The sequence below is a fragment of the Pecten maximus genome, chromosome 6 (assembly GCF_902652985.1).
Source record: "Pecten maximus chromosome 6, xPecMax1.1, whole genome shotgun sequence".
Lineage (NCBI taxonomy): Eukaryota > Metazoa > Mollusca > Bivalvia > Pectinida > Pectinidae > Pecten > Pecten maximus.
The window spans coordinates 43,061,310-43,081,444 of record NC_047020.1 but is presented as its reverse complement, the minus strand read 5'-3'; the positions used below and the strand labels follow the sequence as shown (position 1 = coordinate 43,081,444).

Genomic DNA, 20,135 nt, shown 5'->3' with positions numbered 1-20,135 from the left:
TCAACATTAGCCTAAATAGCCTTTTAAAGACATGATGAAGAGGATTTAATACAATAGATTGAAGATATGTTATTGACATATATACATGACAAAGGAATAACATATTAAGTTTTTTTCCAACTAATTATTAACTTTCTCGATATGAAATATGAATATACACACACAAACTGATGTAAAGCGATAATCATTCTGATAGTGTTGGTTTATTATTATCCATCCAATGTTTTAATTTCCCCCTTATGTCTACCTTTATGTGTAATTATGACCTGAAGAAATTCGTCTCATCGGTGCACTGAAATACGGCCATTAAAATTTAACTTGTTACCTTTTCGATTATTTTGTTTTGGAAAAAGACGAAAGATCACGCGAGAAAGCTCCTCGTTCATACTTTGACTTAATATAATTATGTATTTTTTTAATGAACTTGATGACTGTGTGATGAATCTAACTTTCTTAGAACAGCTTTAGTCAATTATGAGAATAGAAAGGACTTCAAAACGTCACTAAACATCCTTAAACGATTTGAAGGGATAAGATTGTCGCATGCAAGCTGACGACACTGTAAACCGGACACACGTGGTCCCGTGGACTTTCTCATGTAGAAACATCCTTGAGCTTGTATTTTAATGGAGAATTTCAATAAAATGTTAACTGAGTCATGTAACAATCATTTTCATGGGAAATACACTAACAACTAGGGATATAGCAATGCTTTATGGGTTTTCCTAATGATATATATATATATATATATATACCAGGAAACAAGCGCTGATATGGATATTTTTCTTTAATTCATTATTCTTCATAATTATGTTGTATCTATTTATTTCATATTCAGTTATGTTATTTCAAAAGTATGTCTTCGCTACAATTCCATAACTGTTGATATACTGTTTTATATACATTGATATGTTATTTGATAAGTATCTGCGATCGTTAAACAAATCTTCACGGGCAGTGCCATTGACTTCATTTAATGCCCGTTGATATCATTTAAACTTTCATTAAGCATTTATGTATTTTGTTTATTGCATTTACATATACAAAATGTATTTAATAATTTCATTCTCATGTAGAATTCCTGATCCGTACATCTTTATTCAAAGTTTATTTATTTTACAACAATTGCTAAACAAATAATATAAAATTATATTCATCACGCTTGTTGGCCTTGATTGAAGCAAACGAAGAGTCTTATTGTGGGAGGAATCCAGAATACCCAGGGAAAACCCACGTGGTCGGGCAGGTGACCCCTAACCTTTTCACGTCCGATCGGGGAATCGAACTCAGTCTGAAAGGTGAAAGGCAAGTGTGTTACCACCGTGCCACCCGACCACTTCACACACATCACGTACATCGTCAGACGTCCATATAAGGCGTCTTAGATCATATTATTAATCATGACATTTCTCTATATCTCTTGATATGTTTTGTTCTCTTTATTAATGTAATTGTTACATTTATACTCACGGTATGCTCCCGAAGTCAATCCGTCTCGCTTGGTGATATGCTCATTCGCGTCAATATGTATAAGTTCTAACTCACTTTTATTAAAAAAAAAAAAAAAAAGAAGAAAAGGAATCGGTTGCTTGTATATCCTAGATTCTCAGAACTCCATCCGTACATGGTATGTTAATTTGTTTTATCGTTTAAGGTAATCAATCAATTGCGCCAAATCAAAAGTGAACGATCAGCTTATGTATACGGATTACTGTTGTGTTTCAGGGCATATTTCAAAATTATGCATTTTTATCATTTCAGTCTCCTTAATATTACATTGTTAAATTAGATATATAAGAATGAGGCCTTACCCTCACAAAAATATGTAGTCGGCTGCGAATAAATATTCTGGTAAGGTTAATAAAATTATCTGGTATTGTCGTTTTAATGAACAACACCCACAACTATGTGAAACTCCTGACAATACAGACAAGTCAAATTTCTCAGGCAGCACTTCAAATGATCGCATTGACATAGAACATGAAGAGTCACATACGTTTTGGAGAATAACAACGAAATATATCGTTGTGTTTGTCTTTTTGATAATCCCGGTCGAATTTGCATTCGCCAAACGCCTATTTGTATATATATTTGTATAAAGTGATATTTCACAGCGAGAACGAACTTGTGAAACAATGAAGTATATTGTTTAAGGACCCGCAAAGGTTACACAACGGTTGTTGTACACGGTATTTCTTTCAGTCGAGTTGATTGCTTTCAAATGGTAAACAAAACAGAAGTTTGGGCGAAGGGTCGCTAGCTGGAATCGCGGCACGGGTGGTATGTTGTATCCTTGAATAAGATACTTTACTCTGTTTTGTTCCAGTCGACTAAGCTGTAAATAAGTACATGGTAGGGTAGTATAAGAAATGTCGTGTGTAAGTCGTAAGTGCCGAAATGGCGGTTCCGGTCCTCAGAAAGCTGTAAAGACATTGACTGGTAGCTAAATAACCACGGATACTTAATGAGTTGATGGATTTATTAGAAAAGAAAAAGATTTGTTAAGTTTTTGTGATGTAAGATGAGACGATAACGGACCCTTGGTGTTTGGAGAATATGATATACAGTCAAGTGTATGCATAATTTCTAACGTGGTTCCTTGTACACAATTGGACATAATTGTTTGCATTGACAGTATACTCAAAGTCTACTTAAAAGTCTCAGTTATAAATAATGTCTTGACGAGGTATATGCATATACAATGTACCATGTACAACACGGGCACAACACGAACATAACACGGACACAACACGGACACAACACGGACACAAAACCCACACAACACGAACATAACACGGACACAACACGGACACAACACGGACATAACACGGACACAAAACCCACACAACACGCACACAAAACCCACACAACACCCGTGTAGTTGTAATTATACTGACATCGTATGATTCTATGTAGATAACAAATTTGGCAGAGGTTGACTATAAAACTAACAGTCGTTATTGTTTGCATAATAATAATATAAATATCCCTTTAGTTTTACGTTGCGTTCATCATTTCATTTCCAGCAATTGTTTGTATATAGTGGAATATCGGCAATTCGTTGCAGTTACATATATCCTTTTAACGATACGCTGTCACGCAGGGAGGAGATACATAAGAAGTGCAGGCTGTATGCTCACGAGTATCATCTTACCGTATCGACACTTGGAGGACAGGAAATCAGACGACAGTCATTTCTCGGTGTATAAATAGCTACAGTGTATAACTTTAGATTCTACTCTCATGAACCGGTGAATCTTCGTATAAACAATTAGATATGATATACTTTAAATTTCGTTGTATACGAATGTAGATTTGGAATTTTGACACAACGTCATGCTTATAAAGAAAGCTGAGACTGTCAAAATAAACATATAATTCGTTGTGAAAATGTAAAAACCAAACACTGATTAATATAAGACTTGCTGTATGTTCTTTCTAGTTATTTCTGACTGAACGTAGGATATTGATAGTGTAATCAATTTCAGAAACGTAATGTTTTTTTCCCTACGAGACAAGGGTACGAGCAGTAATCTATGAAAAAAACACACCAAAAAGTAGTATCTCTCACATTATTTTGTTTAATTTTGGTTTTTTTTTGTCAAACTTGACGGCACATCTGATAATATTATGAAATATGGATTTAACAACTTCTAGTCGCTTTAATGCAAACGTATATGAAATTTTCGTGAGAAATTAAGGTGAGCAGGTAATGCAAGGTTTTGTCTCGTTTAACGGGGATAAACGTCCCTACAACAGTCACGATAATAAGATATGTGTGTCAAGGTCAAATCAACAGTAGGGAAAACCACAAAGAAGTTTAAAGATATGTCAGAAAAATCTTAGTATTATTAGAACAATGAATCTAACTAAAATCTAGATGGTCATTCTCACTTAGTTACATGAACATCTAACAACATCCCATAAGGGGTCACGTTCTGATGACCTTTGAGATGTGTGTATTTCACTTTCATGGCGAATTGTCAAATTGTCGATGTCATCAAAGCAAACCATTTCGTCACAGCATACATCACATGAACGCAGTGAGAATTTCTATCTAGATTTTAATAGATTTCAAAGCTAATCAACGCGACATGGTCATTGGAGTCAGCAAATGGTAGATGTATATTGAAAAAAAGTGACTATCGAAATAAGTTATATTTATTTTGTGAAATATTTCAGATAATCCATACACTACAAATTCTTTATACGTCAACTGTTTCAAATAGAAGTCTTGTTTTACCATCTCTCTTGTTGACTACATGTCTTATGTGTTTAAATGTGAGGAAGCTAACACAGGCTTCTACAGAGGAGATTGAAGCATTATTTGGAAGCCGGCACCCCAATGTTGTGTTTGTCGTAATTGTCCCTGCAGTAACCTCATGATTATACTTTGAACCATGATAAGAAAATGACTAAAGCAGTTGTAGTTTGACTTAAGTATCAAAAAGGCTGAACGGAAGATAACTGGCGTAAAAAGTCCGGGATGTGAAGATCATCTAAAAAATAAAGCCGAACAAAATCCTCGATTCTGAAGGATGCCAGCTTGAAGTCGACTTCTACAATCAATCTGCAGGCATTCCCAAATTTCTTCTAAAAGAAGACACCAGAGAAACTTCAACCCTGTGGTGGGGTAAAGCCTAGTTGTCCTCTATCGTAAAGGTCAGTTATCGCGCGTATTGGCACGTTGCCAAGGTTATTTTTCTGTGTTGGAACACCTACAACTAGTCGGTGCATAATGTACATGCATTAAAATTTATCTTGATGGTAGCAATATAGTAATTCCTAATCGGGGAAACATTTTTTTTATTTATTAATAATGGTCGTTTCCCTTCAAATACGTACATAAATGTATCCGTATACTTGGACGTGCAATGCTGTAATAAAGCTGTTTATTGTAGGTGCTCCTAATATTATCATCATTTGTTAAATTGCAACATAAACCTATTTTGTTTTGTCTTAAAATATATCTGAACTTGTTTGCTTTATTCAATTTTGCAATAGCGAGTCACTCATCTGTATATCATATTAATGCTGATGCATTAGAAGCAGGGTTATATAATGGATTTAAAAATTCAGTCTAAAATACGCAGCTTTCACATCTCACAACCTCTCGAGAATATTAAAACAATCTTTGGCAACACTAGCGAAGACTATCAACTTTATGAAATCATATAGTATCAAACATGGAATTCCGTTATACACTTCAAAAATCCATAGTCCCCTACCAGTGAAGCTGGGCACTATAGGTTTTGTCTGTCTGTCTGTCTGTCTGTCTGTCTGTCCACTCACTCAGTTTTCCGCATTTGTTCGGCCATGCTTCAATACATGTTAGTAAAAGTTGGTATGTAACTTCAGTATGAGTAGCTAGAGATCAAGTTCGAGTTTCAAGGTTTTTGGATCAAGGATGATCAACCAGCGTGATTGTTTCCATGGGAACAGACAGTGCCCCTCTCTTTGCCGGCTTTTGTTCATACGTAAGTGATAATGTTGAAGAGTTAATCAGAACAGGTAACAAAGACCTTGCATAGTTCTATTGTTTTAGCTTTTGATAGATTAATGACGTGTTGTCTTCAAATAACGAAACAATTTTGTTATCGACATTCGCGATAAGTTTAATCGAGGACATTACAAACGTTTCAACCTCAGCCGCTTACCTAGATTTTCGCGTTACCACCAAGGACATCTTATCATTAAGCTGTTAGAGTGAATCTTTATTGTTCTGTTTCCATTTCTAAAGCGTAGCATCCCTGTTTCCCAAATATATATTTCAGCTATTTTATTTATAGATCCGTCAAATAATCGTCACTATTTCTGCGATAGAAGTCAACAGATGCCGGAAAAAAACTTTCAATACAAGTTTTCAGTTGATACAATATGTGCAATATTATGTCAGACTGGTTCGATGGTCGTTGTCATCAGCCTATCTCTAACTAAAATGATGTTTCATGAACTTGATTTGATTGAGATTTGCATGATAGGTGTTGTCAAAAGCGATTTTTCCCTTCTGGAAGACATGATCTAATTCTCTATGACTTTGTACTCATTCATGGGTTCCATTTAAACAATATTTTGTTCTCCTATTACCGATTTGTTTGTTGCGTATACGTAGCAACAAGAAATCATATGTTTTGACAACAAATGTTACGAAAGTCAATTACTAATATTACCATTATGATCTATTGGAGTAACTTCCGTTTGTTCCGATCTGTGGGTATAGCGATAGCCAATGGAGGCTTAGAATGTTAAATCATCCACACTGTAAGAAAAGTTAGGCGAGTAACATGTTTATTACTGTCTCATGTTTTCTGTTAAACAAAATACAATCCAATCAATTATATATAATAATAGAAAGTTTGGCATGACAGGAAATTGGTAAAGGTGGTCACTTTCATTTACAAGGGAGGCAAGTCGAATACATCTGCCTGAGATGTTTCCTATACCGTCGATCACACAGGGCATATATGATTGGGTTGAGCATGTTATTTATAAAGAAACACCACAGAAATGTATAATACAGTGAGAGGGCGGTAAAACTAAACCCGTCAACGAAGTCATATGTATCATACATTATGCTTGTAAAGATTAAAAATGGAACATAGCTAGCTACGTATATTACAGAAATTATCAGAAACATGACAGTGATTCGTATTGCATTCATGATCTGTGTGTTCTGAGGTATACCTCGTGTATGCCGAACAGGTGCCGCTTCTCCAATACATCCTTGGAGTATTGTTATCCTAGTTATAATGGTATTTCTGAGTTCATTCAGTTTTGACCGCTTTGGAATTATCAGCCGCTAAGTCTTGAACAGTACAGAACGATTCGTCGTCGTCACTCACAACGATAGAAATCTTTGATTCCTCAATCGTTGTTTCTTCAATGGTTCCTGGAAGTGTTTCTTGTTTTTTGTGTGTCTGCATCGCTGTCGAACTTGTCAGCGTTCTGTTTGATTTCTTCTTCAGTTTTAACATTTTCTGTCCAATCTTCACATAGAAAGTAATTCCTGTACAGCCCGCTATTGATAACAGAATCACAAGTGCTACATGAAAATACAATATGTAATGTTTATGCGATTCCACTGAAAAACAGACAGCACCGTCGACGCCATATTTGGTAGGAAAAGTTCGACTACCAAATAACACTCCAGCCGGCCATGTAAACAGGAATGATATCAAAATGGCGATTGAACACAACAATTTTGCCCTCTTATAGGAAATCTGCACGCGCAAAGGACGACATATTTTGAAGTACCTGTCATAAGCAATAATAAGCATTATGAATCCAGCCAGCACAGCCAAGGAAGTAGTTCAGAAATCTTCTAATCTTACAAAGTGCGATAAGGTTATCCGCCATTAACGGATATATCAGGTCAACCACAGTCAAAGGCATGGTAACCATGCACGTGGTCCAATCAAGAACGGTGAGACATAAAAGATATAGTCGGTGGTTAGATTTCGGGAACTTAAAGGCATAGATGTATATTACATGGCTGTTCCCAATTGCCCCCAAGATTATAAATAGGCACGAAAAGACAACGCCACCAATCCTGTAGGAAGCATAGATATCGTTCACTTCTTGTAGAGTCAGCCGATTAGACGTGTTTATAAAGGAATCATTGGTTTGTATAAATCCAGACATTTCAGAGAATACAGTGCCGAGATCTGGAAGCGACGTGTTGCAATCTGTAACAGAATCAAATAAATGTAAATAATAAACAAAGATTAATATTCATTACATGTAATAAATTACCGATACTACACCAAGTAGTATGATAACTCAGAACTTTGAACATTAATAATATTTCAATATATAATACAATTAGACTTTAACGGTTATACACAAATATAACAGGCTGATTGTAAATACAAATACATGAAATGTATAATGACATTAATCAAATATTGAACTTACAAGCTCTAGATTTGAAATAAACACTTACTTCAGAACAGGCGATGGTCGTCTTGTTGCTAAAACATGTTAAGTCATGCCATCGTGATATAAGTAATGTCAGCTGTTTCCTGTTTTCGGTGTACAAACCTTTGTTATAACCGCGACTTCCGTTAGACTGTGCACACTTCATCAACATCTTATGATAATAATACCGTGAGAAAATATATCATCATGTATATTAAAGTATGTACTGTAACTATTTTTCACGTTCATTGTTGACGCGTGCAGATACACATGCACGTCCCTAGGGCAACATCGTGTGACAACAATACTGTGGGTCAATAAACAGATGCATATCACCATAAAAACACGTACACTGTAACTTTAATAACTAAGCATCACCAAATTAGTGATTATAAAAGATTTGCGCGTATTGCTCTTCCTGCTACGTTTATTTATTTTCGTGCAATATACAATGACCGCGAATGTAGCAAAATTCAATTTCTCGCGAATATTACCAGCTAACAGTTTATCACAAGTTACAATTATTCAGGATTTTTGTTTAAAAAATCTTACATCAAATTTATTTTTTTTGATGGTTGTTTTGTGTTGTATCGTAGAGTATTTTTGTATTGTATCATATAATATCTTATTACATCGTATTGTATCCTATCATTGTATTGTATCATATCGTATTATATCGTGTTATTGCATCGTATCGTATTGTATCGTATCGTATTGTATCGTATTGTATTGTAATGTATCGTATTATATCGTATCGTATCGTATCGTGTCGTATTGTATCGTATCGTATTGTATTGTATTGTATTGTACTGTATTGTTTCGTATTGTTTCGTATTGTTTCGTATTGTATTGTATCGTATTGTATTGTTTCGTATTGTATTGTATTATATCGTATTTTATCGTATCGTATTGTATCGTATCGTATTGTATCGTATTGTATCTATCGTATTGTATTATATCGTATTGTATCGTATCGTGTTGTATCGTATCGTATTGTATTATATCGTATTGTATCGTATCGTATCATATTGTTTCGTATTTTATTTTATTGTGTTTAACCGTATTGTAGCGTATTATTGTATTATGTTATTACATTGTACAATAGTGTATTGTACTGTAATGTATTGTATAGTTTTACGATCCATCGATATTTATATATATTATATCGTCATTTAGGTCTTCATCTTGAGTGTACATATTTTTACAATAGACGTTTCAAAGGATTACACAAAACACGTTATCAACACCTTTCAATATTAGTTGAGGGTTAGATAAAGTAGAGCTTTAAATGAAGAGGATATCTAACAGTGTCTTTACCTATCCAAATATATTTCATGGGCGGGACTGATATTTTGATATTTTTCACGAGTGTGCAGCACGTGTGAAAATATAAAAATATTAGTCGCACGAGTAAAATATATTTGGTATTACTGAAGGAACTGTTAGATTTTCTGTTTATTTTTACGGCAAAATATCACAGGCCAGCTTTTAATTTCCTCGTTGTCGTTTATAAGCAGTGTTTGATTGACCAAATAAGAAAATGTGATATTTTTCACTAGTGAAAAAATATATATATATATATAAAAACTAAAACAAAAAACCACAGTTACTTTTATAGTACGAATATTTGTTTTCTATATTCCACTGGTAAAATTGTAGTAAGTAAATTATATCATACAGCTGTTCATCCTTCTTAGAGTAAGGACCCATAGTTCTTATACCTAGGAGGCGAATGAGGAAACTCCGAATAGATCGTTGAAATGTCCAAATTTAGGCAGGGAGGCACAATAACCCCATTATCAAATAATTTTCATAAATTGTAATGTTATCTTTCAAAAGGAGTATATTTTTATATTCTGAACTGTGTAGATATTCAGATTACATAAAGTATAGCATACATGTTACGGCAAGCCTCTTCAAACTACGTCAAAAATCACAAAAGTAAGCAATAATACGATGAAGGATAATTTATTAAACAATTAAAAGACGTAGAAAAAGCTATTGTTCTCTTTAAAAATGTCGGCAAGAGTAATTTTGAGTATTGAACAATGCTTGCATAATTAATAAAACAAATACATCGACTTGAATAGCAAAGTATTTTTCAATACAAACCCTTTGCTATAAGATTAAGTTACAATATATTAAACAAACACATGATCGTGAATTGTTCTTTAGGAATAATAAACAATGTGTTAACAAGGTCTTTGTTACATACTTACAAATGTATAAAACTTTAACAACTTCATTCAGGTTTCCCTTTATATAGGCCATGTGTTAAATGTATTTAAACATACTACAGACACCTGGGAAATGCGATAAAATATACATTATGTATCAATGTTTTTATTACATAACTTTACAATTTAGCGAGTTCGCTTCACGTGAAAAAAACAAAAACAAAAACAAAAAACAAAAAACCCCAACAACAATGGGATGAAAACGAAAATATATAATCACAATATATTCTATTGAGTTCCTTACCAATTACGGCATCTGTTAATAATGTCTAGATATTAATGAATATTAATGGCCTACTTTCGTAATCATTGAGAAAGCAGACAAGGAATTAATGATGGGGTTCTCTTGTCATGATATTTTCTTCTGGTTATGTGACAAACTATTGAGCGAGGAAAAATTGATGACGTATCTAGGTGTCACGTTTGTGTGATACTGGGAGTGCCAAGCAAACCATAAACATCATATAACAAGTTAAGAAACCGTTTTTTAAATACTCTATATGAATGGATGTTAGGTATACATTTGGAAGTAATTTAAAATGAAAACAATATATCTACTCTGTCAACAACAATACATTCTGGCGAAAAGTTCAAACACTAAAGGTTTCATTTCACAGATATAACAACATTACAATGTCCTTCTTGATCTGTTTCCAAACACAGCTTGATGAAGCATTGACGAGTTTTCTAATGTTGTTTCAACTCTAATCTTCACAAGCGATGGTGGTACATGTATTGATATATATCCCACTGGTACCTGGTAAGGAGGGAATTGACACAGATTATAAGATATTATATCATCAAACCGAGATATATCCGTGTTAAATGAATATATAAATACAAAAATATACCTTTACGGATTACAGAGAGGGATTTAATTTCAAGCTTTTTAATCATTTTCATAAGCTTCCCAAAACGTATTTAATCACTGTAACAAACACATACCGGACGTTGTATTATGAAGTTCTTCATACATAATCGGATTCGAAAACCCCTCCAATGACTCGTACTTTCTGTTAATAAAAGCAGACAGTTGTTAATTTATGGTAACATAGTAATTCATCAGCATCAATACTTATAAGCATGGTGTAAAATTACTTACAAATCACCGAAAATCACAAGCGTTGATAATATACCTACCCGCCATCTCCATTATTGTCAGGACAACTTTGTTTAACTGAAAGCACAAGTAATAAAATCTAGAAATTTGTTTGATATCAATGAATCATAATGAAGCAGTTAGTACAATCTATGAAATGCCAGTTTTCATTTATATTTATGAACAAAAACATATACCTTACAAATCTCCCTTGTATATGCTACCTGATATATCAGGTTTATAAACTTATATTTATATTTCCACTTAATTCAGACTCAATGAACCAAGTCCGGCGTAGGAATACATTTGTCATTCTAAAAGTAGGGGACTATATTTTTTAATTCCTTTTCAAAAGTGATCATATTTATATGAAATAAATTCCATTGAAAATAATATTTTTCTTTTAATTCGTTATTAGGTTTGTTCACGAAAGAAATCCTGAAGGTAATAATCATATGTAAACGAAGAGTGATGACGTACATTTCGGTAAGTTCCGTGGTAGACTTGCACAAGTCCCTTTTTGTCAAGGACAAAATATTATCCAAAGATATCAAAAAAAATATAAATATAAGGATTGAATAAAGTTATGTTAAGGTGTATGGGGGTATAAACCTCAATAGGTCTTGAGACAAATTTATTATGAACTGCTTCGCAATTCATAAAATTTGTCTCAAGACCTAATGAGGTTTATACCCCCATACACCTCAACATAACTTTATTCAATCGTTAATTGTATAACGTTAAAAGCGCGGGCATTGAAGTTCCTAAAAGCACAATACAAGGAAGTAACGATCGGAATAATGTAATTGCACACCAGACAAAACATAGTAAACCCCCAAAAAACTAATATGAATTTGATTGATAACTCATCAGATTCATATTTGCAATATTATTATTTCCAGATAATCCTAATGGACAAACGGTACCTTCTTTCTGAGTAGGTTCCTACACATGAGAATATTCGACGGTTATACATATATATACATAATGTATATATATCTCAAACAAAATACGTGTTATTTTTATTTTATATGACAACATGCTTTACCATTATGGTGTCCTCCGATTTCAGAATTCACGGACGCCTTGGCAATGTCATTGGTATCAACTTGCTGATATGCAGATCTGTATTGTAAATAAATAACAATATTTAAAATACCGTAGCCACCACCATAGACTCACAACGGTTTGTTTTTGTTTAACGTCCTATTAACAGCCAGGGTCATTTAAGGACGTGCCAGGTTTTGGAGGTGGAGGAAAGCCGGAGTACCCGGAGAAAAACCACCGGCCTACGGTCAGTACCTGGCAACTGCCCCACTTAGGTTTCGAACTCGCAACCCAGGGGTGGAGGGCTAGTGATAAAGTATCAGGACACCTTAACCACTCAGCCACCTCACAAGAAAAGTATATAAATAGATAAGCTTAAAGTTGACATGTTCTGCGATTTTTGTCTTACCTTTCATTTTCGCTTTGAGATCTTCCACCTGTAATTAAGATTGGTAATATATACTTAAAAAGGAAGAAGAAAAAATACGTTTCGTTCAAAATTAAGAAAAAAATAGCGTACAGAAGAAACCATTTGGTTGTGCAACAAATGCTTAAACGTTAAGACTCAAAGAATCATTAACAATTACATACATTAACCGAAGCATTGTGTTAAAATGAAAATATATGGGAATGCTATAAACATAATGAGCAGTGTATGTATTATCAAAAAATTACCTCGATCTGAAAGTTGCACGTCCCAGTTTTCCTTCTGTTTTGGAAGCCGACATGTGCTGCAAATATCAAAAAGGTGAACAAAAGAATATATTTACCGGGCGCATGCCTGGCAGTGTTGAAAGCACGAGGCTATGCACCAGGAAGCAATGAAGAAACCCGATAATTGATGCCCAGGATGATTGATTTCTATTCCGTGTAAAAGCTGATGATAATTGATGCATACACTTAAAAAATCAGATTTATTTTCTTCATCTATGACAATATACATATGTGTAAGTAGATGGACGCGTGGATACACAATTGGTAAATGAGTTCCCCGATGAACATGATGACCCTTCACCTTCGAAAACAAATTTATTTGTACATATGATTGATGAGGCTCTAGGGAAACGGTATTACTGTTTATGCATCGGATGTAGCGGTAATTTCATCTGTCCTCCGTTTCTTCCGCTCCAAACATATGCGTAAACACGTAAAATATACTATATGAACTAGCTTACCTATGGCACAATCTTTTATTTCCTGCAAAATAAGATTATCAGTAAATTATTTTTAATCACACACCTTCATACTGACATTGTAACTATTTAACGACTGTGTTGTAGCTATTTAATTGCTTTTACTTTATTGTTGTAGACAGCTTTCACTTCACGACAATGCAGTGTACGGTATGAGTACTTACGTCTGAAAAAGATCTCGATTCCAACTGTGAACAAAAGCGTGAGAATACCAGTGGCTGTCAGTACAACTCCGGGGACATACATACTGTCAGTTCCACAGGAACATGCTATATCAAACAAAAGGTTATATTTCACTTCGATCAACATGTATTAAATCCGAGAGACAATTATTACATGTGTGTGCACAAAAATCAGGCACTTTCCATAATTCTTGTGTATAATCATAATAAGATCACAAAAATAAAATTATACAGTAATCTTTGATGAAAACAACAGTGCATATGCTTCGCTGTTTATCAATTCATTATAATTTTGTCTCAAGAGCAACTCAAGTATTCGAATACATGTGCGAAAATTGTGAGGACGATATGCACTCGATTCTTTTTTTTATAATTTGTGTGAGCTGTAAATAGTATCTTGTAGTCATCAATTGATACGATTTGTTTGTTTGTTTTAGTTTAACGTCCTATTAACAGCCAGTGTCATTTAAGGACGTGCCAGGTTTGCGAGATGGAGGAAAGCCGGAGTACCCTGAGAAAAACCGCCGGCCTACGGTCAGTACCTGGCAACTGCCCCACGTAGGTTTCGAACTCGCAACTCAGAAGTAGCGGGCTAGTGTTAAAGTGTCGGGAAACCTTAACCACCCAACCACCGCGGCCCCACCTATTGATAAGTCCCTGATGGTTACAATTAATAGAGGGGAAATACAGTAACAGCTGATATCGAAAATATCTTAAAAATGATTCAATAAGTAAATCATTTGTTCAACCAGTCGATGACAGAGACATATAGAATATAAAAAAACGTACTAAGAAAATAGTGCCCGATTATAATATCTGATCTAGTCACAATTTTGCTTTTGTTTTAGTGATTAAAAAATATCCTTTATGAACTAGCTATTAATATATAGAGACAAAAGTGCAAGCCTTGTCTTTCTGTCCCGAGCCAAGCTTATCTTTTAAGACACTGACCATGCATTTTATTTATCCTGCAACAGTCATCAAAAATAATCATTTTGAAGTGAAACGGTGTCAAAAAAAATGTGTCGACAATGCGATGGTAGTTGCAAGATAAAACAAAATACAAAGCATGATATAACCTACCACATAATGGAAAATCTGCAGTGTTATTTGCTAATGACTTACGCTCCTGAATAGTGCAACCAACAGCTTCAGCCGATGTTGTGTTTCCGTACGGATTGTACGCTACCACCTTAAAGAAATAGACATGGCCACCATCCAGAGTGTCTATATTTAAACTATACACGTCACTTCCGTTTGTGTGTTTTGTAATCGTCACCGGATAAACCTCTTGTGAGTTTAGAAATCTGTCAGGGCTGAACATAATATGGTAATACTGAGTGTCCCCTCCGCCATTCCATGAGACTTCCGCAGAACTAGGCTTAGTACAGCCAATTAGCAGATTTTTTGGGAGTCCAGGGTTCACTGTCATATCCAAAAGAATTGAAAAGTGTTAGACATTCTTATGTTTCCATTTATCCATGTGATTTGCGTTTTGCTATATGCACCTAAACTAGATATGATCTTATCAAATCGTCGGGATACAGATACGCCCTAGATTACTTAACTCCAATAAAAAAAATCCGGGCAATTCAGATATATCTTAAGATAACAACGAAATTGATTACCGTGTCAATCACTTACACCCGAAAGAAATTGAAAGAAAAAACACTACATAAAGTCCAATACTGTAAACATGGAAATGTATGCGAGGGGAAATTTACGCTAATTACGCGGATCCCTTTTGATTGCGAAAATTCCCCCACGTGTATTATTTTGATACTAATTTGAGAAAATTAGAACTACAAACGAAGGTGGGTCAATCGCGAAAATTACACCTACGCGTATAGTTTACGTGTCGAAATCGCGAAATTTACCACCCGCGAAAATAACCAAGTTTACAGTACCTCGATTTGTTCTTACAACGTTACCAGCAAGGTCAACTTACAAACTTGTATAATAATAAGTGATACTTTTTTCTTTCAAATTATTATATCTTTATTAATTTCGAGATGACGCTATCCTTGATTCCCCGTCCTGCAGTGTCACAAAGACCCCATCCGATTGATAACCAATGACTTTTTCAAAATACAAATGTATTACCATTATCGTAGCAAAGAAAGCCTTAAACATTTCTGTTCATAAAAACCACAATGTCTGTGTTGTAATATATACATGTTTGTATTCTTTTGCCATTTTTAAAAACTTCCATTTCACCTAATCAGATAGAAATCATTGAAATATTCGGCTATTGATACAGATTTTACTTTGTATTTGCCTGACTTATCATTGCCATGGAGATTGTCAAATTTTCATAGAACTTTAGAGTCATCATGGATAAACACTTACTTTTTTCACGAACTGCGAAGCTTAGCATGTCACTCCCCTGGTTGTTTGTTGCTGTGACGTTATATAACCCAAACCAGCTCTCCTGTAAACTGATCCGAGTCAAAACTGAAAAGGAAGTTAAATTCCTCGCCGCAAACGTATTTTGTATAATAACGTCATCCGTTCCGTTTACAAGATCCACAGCAGGAGAATATTTGTCGGGTTGGAAGGTCCAAGTGAAAGATGGCGCCGGGTTGGAGAGGAATGTAGAAGATAGAATAAGGGTTTCTGACAGGGCTAGATTCAGCGTCTGGTTTTGGTCCAGCATTTGATACGGACGGGGCTCATCTAAAACGCAAAAAATACAATATTGCCTAAAAACCGGTAACTGCATGATACTGTTAACGTGGAAATTTACGCGAGGGGGAATTTATGCTAATTACACGGAGTCCTTTGATCGCGAAAATTTCCCCCACGCGTATCATTTTGATATCAATTTGCATAATCTCGAACTAAAAACGAAGGCGGATTGACCGCGGAAATTACCACAACGCGTATTGTTTACATATTGAGATCGTGAAATTAACCCCCAGCGAAAATAACCATGTTTACAGTATGCTACATCAGCCAATGAAGTATACAAATAATGCATTACACGAATGGTGAAATAACACTCAGAGTTATGATTTTTGAATTCCCTATTTTGCAGTGTTTCATAGTATTATCACCTCATTTAATTTACCGATATCTCATTTGTGGTATACACTATTCGGTAACGAATGCCTATTCATATGCAATTGATGAAATTTTCTTTTTTCTTCCACGATCTATGACGTCCTAAACGAAATCAAACGAAACGAAACGAAATCAAACGAAATGAAAAATGAAAACATTGAATAAATAGATAAATAGACTATTTTAGACTATGCAAACGCCTTAGTGTCCCATTCCCATCGGTGTTAAAACAACACACAGGAATACATTTATCGCAATAGGACGAAAGACGCATGGCGTATGCTAGCCCCTATATTTGATGACATTCTTGTATCTGTATTTCTTTGAAAATAAAACTAAATTATTGAACCTGAAATAGATTATCGCAATATTCGTTCAGTTCTTTAAATATGAAATAACTTTATTCAGAATATGTTTACTTATCTATTTAGCGCTTTTTCAGTCCGCTATTACGGGCTTATGGTCATTCAGCGGACGAGAATAGATAGGAAATTGAGTAGAATGGGAAGAGTATAGAATGAAAAAGGAAAGTGGGGTGGAAGAGAGTCGCCTGTCTAATTGACGGTGTGATTATTTTTTGAAAGCGACTCCCAGATTCGAATGGGGCCCTAACCTAGCACTTTTTAGTAGCAGTTACGCTTACCCTAGCGAAGATGAAGGGAGAAGAGAGACCCTACCCTGTGAAATAGGTTTATCAAGGTTTTTGACGTCCATCTAAACACCTAATCAATATATCGCACTTGTAAGACTTCCTTCGATGATTCAGAATATACGATTAGTCTATTATTTATAGCCATGCAAATCGCGTAGTGTATTGTGTGTACAAAAAATGTGTATATTCAACATGCGATTCTACCAAAAATAATCACAAATACTGGAAAAATTTCTTCTTACCAATAAATTTATAATCATAAACTATATACACTATTTCTTACCAACCTGCTAATTTTACTTTCAAAATGAAGGGACATTACTCTTTCAAGTTAACGTTGTTCAACTTTCTATAAGCGTTATTTCAAGCATGCACGTTCAGCTATAGTACGTTATTCAATGCATGTCTGACATTGGGTTGAGATGAAAAGAACAAGTTGGTCTTACGAAAATCTCCGAGCAAAGCTGAAATAAAATAACATATATTCCTTTTTAACCATAGGAAACCCGCTTAACTAATCCAGTACTTGAATATTTTCTAAAACATATCCAGAATTATTCACAGTTCATCGAAGTTACAGAAACAGAGTCGTACTCTGATGCTTCCATTCTGTCTACACTCCCGACACCAGCAATACGGGAACTCTAACTGTTCGCGATCAGATACACACCTCGCTTTCCTTCTATAAAAGGATTTATCTACAATCACCTCTGTCACGTGATTTTAGATCGAGCGTGCACCAATACACTACGCGATTTGTGTGCCTATAAATTGTGGACTAAGCATATTATCGAAATAGAGTAAATATGTTATATCTGAAAAACTGAGTGAATATTGCAATAAATCCATTCTTCCCTGTGTGTTGTTTTAACACCGATGAGAATGGGACACAAATCTAAAATCGCTATTTATCTATTTTTTCAACGTTTTCATTTTTCACTTCGTTTGATTTCGTTTTGTTTCGTTTGATTTCGTTTCTTTTCGTTTCGTTTTGCGTTCGTTTCGCACTTTACAGGTACCCTTTGATCAGCTGGTCGAATACTAAGATGAATGTTACAAATAGGAAATGCAAATGACATGGTATATGTGTGCTCATAATTTTACTTGAATCCTGAATAAATTCATGCGTTGCTGTTGGGATGTATTAATCTGCCTTTCACTGAAAGTTATTATAGACGACATGATTAAACGAAACAGCTTCTGGTAGTTTGTACTATATAACTACATAATTGTTTATATAACGACGACTCAACTCGAGCTCCCCCATTACACCTATGTGATATTTCATCTACAACCAGAATACTTACATTGCACAGTAACATTGATCTCTTTAGTCGACTCTCCAGCAACATTCCTAGCAGTACACCTGTACGTCCCGTGTTCTGATATGTCCAGTTGTCCAAGTGACAACACAGGTGAGACAGTAAAGATGGTGTTGTCCGGTCGTGTCCAGACAAAGGTACAGCCAGGTCTACAGTCCGCTGTACAGGTGATGTCCGGTAACGTGTCCCCCTCTGTCCTCGTATACTTAGTCTCTGGTGGTGATAAAATGAGCGAGGGACCAGGACCATCTACATACACACAAAGTCTTAACATTAGTTTTTTTTTTCTAGAAAATGTATGTCAATATGTTTTCGCAGTTACATATTGAGGACTTTTTCAATTTCATTTATTACCTTCGCCGAAGTGGAAGTATGTTACATTTATATTTTCATCACATAACTGTTCCGTTCTGCCTTATCATAAATAGCGAAAGACACATGTGTAAAAACACTATTGTGACGTCATAATAAATATGTGACGTCACATGATTGCCTGGGAAGACAGAAACGTCCAATTCGAGCCGGAATTTGCCTATCTTATAGGCCTATAGAAACGAAAATTGTAAATTTTTTGCTTATATTCTCATAAATAGCAGTTATTTGATACAAATAATCTCAAAAAGGCTCGTGGCATATCAAACTATTGAAATCGTTTAATACATTCTATATGACATAGCCACGACCGTAAGATCCTCTATATAGATATATTTACATACCCTTCTAATAGTTAAACTGTAGAAAAATATTTTAATCACACCATGTTTATAACAGACAGATGATACTTATCATATCCATCTTAGACTAAAAATTTCCTTATACACATAAAACAATAAGTCTTTTTTGATATACACTAAAACAAATCTGTTACTACAAGGAAGAATTTCCTAATGTACAATATAAAATGATATCCTACTAACACTGTACTGTAACAATGATTGTTGTCATGAACTCCTCGTTAACATTCCTAGCAGTACACCTGTATGTCCCGTGTTCTAATCTGTCCAGTTGTCCCAGTGACAACACAGGTGAGACAGTAAAGTTGGTGTTGTCCGGTCGTGTCCAGACAAAGGTACAGCCAGGTCTACAGTCCGCGGTACACGTGATGTCCGGTAACGTGTCCCCCTCTGTCTTAATGTAGATATAATCTGGCGGAGACAGAGCTATGGAAGTACCGGGGTCGTCTGCAATTAATGATGATACCCTGCATGTCATAAACCACACTTTGCTTTGCCTTTTTTTTTTATAACTTATGAGGGATTTAGTGAGACAGAGATGAAAAGTCACAATAAATAAGTAATGGAATTATCACTGGGTTAATACAAATGTATCTCTATTTTCAAAGTAATTAAACAAAGTTATTGTTGTGTTGCAATGAATAACGTACGATAGTAGAAAAAAAAACATGCCGAGGTATTATTTGAAA

General features: G+C 34.8%; 1 protein-coding gene and 1 long non-coding RNA gene across 2 annotated transcripts; both read right to left on the bottom strand.

Annotated features, from left to right (window-relative positions):
* Positions 1-6,787: 6,787 nt before the first annotated feature.
* Positions 6,788-8,100, bottom strand: LOC117329844. Its single transcript, XR_004533270.1, has 2 exons — positions 7,943-8,100; positions 6,788-7,685 (listed from the first exon to the last, which is right to left on the bottom strand). It is a non-coding gene; the product is annotated as an uncharacterized LOC117329844 (long non-coding RNA).
* Positions 8,101-9,914: 1,814 nt separating this feature from the next.
* LOC117330196 (hemicentin-1-like) lies at positions 9,915-19,924 on the bottom strand. Its single transcript, XM_033888418.1, has 12 exons — positions 19,630-19,924; positions 18,698-18,961; positions 16,025-16,351; positions 14,801-15,100; positions 13,658-13,762; positions 13,476-13,497; positions 12,976-13,031; positions 12,710-12,737; positions 12,302-12,378; positions 11,295-11,331; positions 11,100-11,167; positions 9,915-10,911 (listed from the first exon to the last, which is right to left on the bottom strand). Exons 1-12 carry the CDS (start codon positions 19,922-19,924, stop codon positions 10,859-10,861), a joined length of 1,632 nt encoding a protein of 543 aa, XP_033744309.1. The 3' UTR covers positions 9,915-10,858.
* Positions 19,925-20,135: the final 211 nt, after the last annotated feature.

Coding starts and splice junctions, on each gene's coding strand:
- LOC117330196 (XM_033888418.1), bottom strand. CDS start 19,924: ATGACATGCAGGGTATCATCATTAATTGCAGACGACCCCGGTACTTCC. Junction 13,763..14,800: donor TGGTTGCACTATTCAGGAGC/GTAAGTCATTAG, acceptor TGTTTGATATAG/CATGTTCCTGTGGAACTGAC. Junction 10,912..11,099: donor ACTTCATAATACAACGTCCG/GTATGTGTTTGT, acceptor CCTCCTTACCAG/GTACCAGTGGGATATATATC.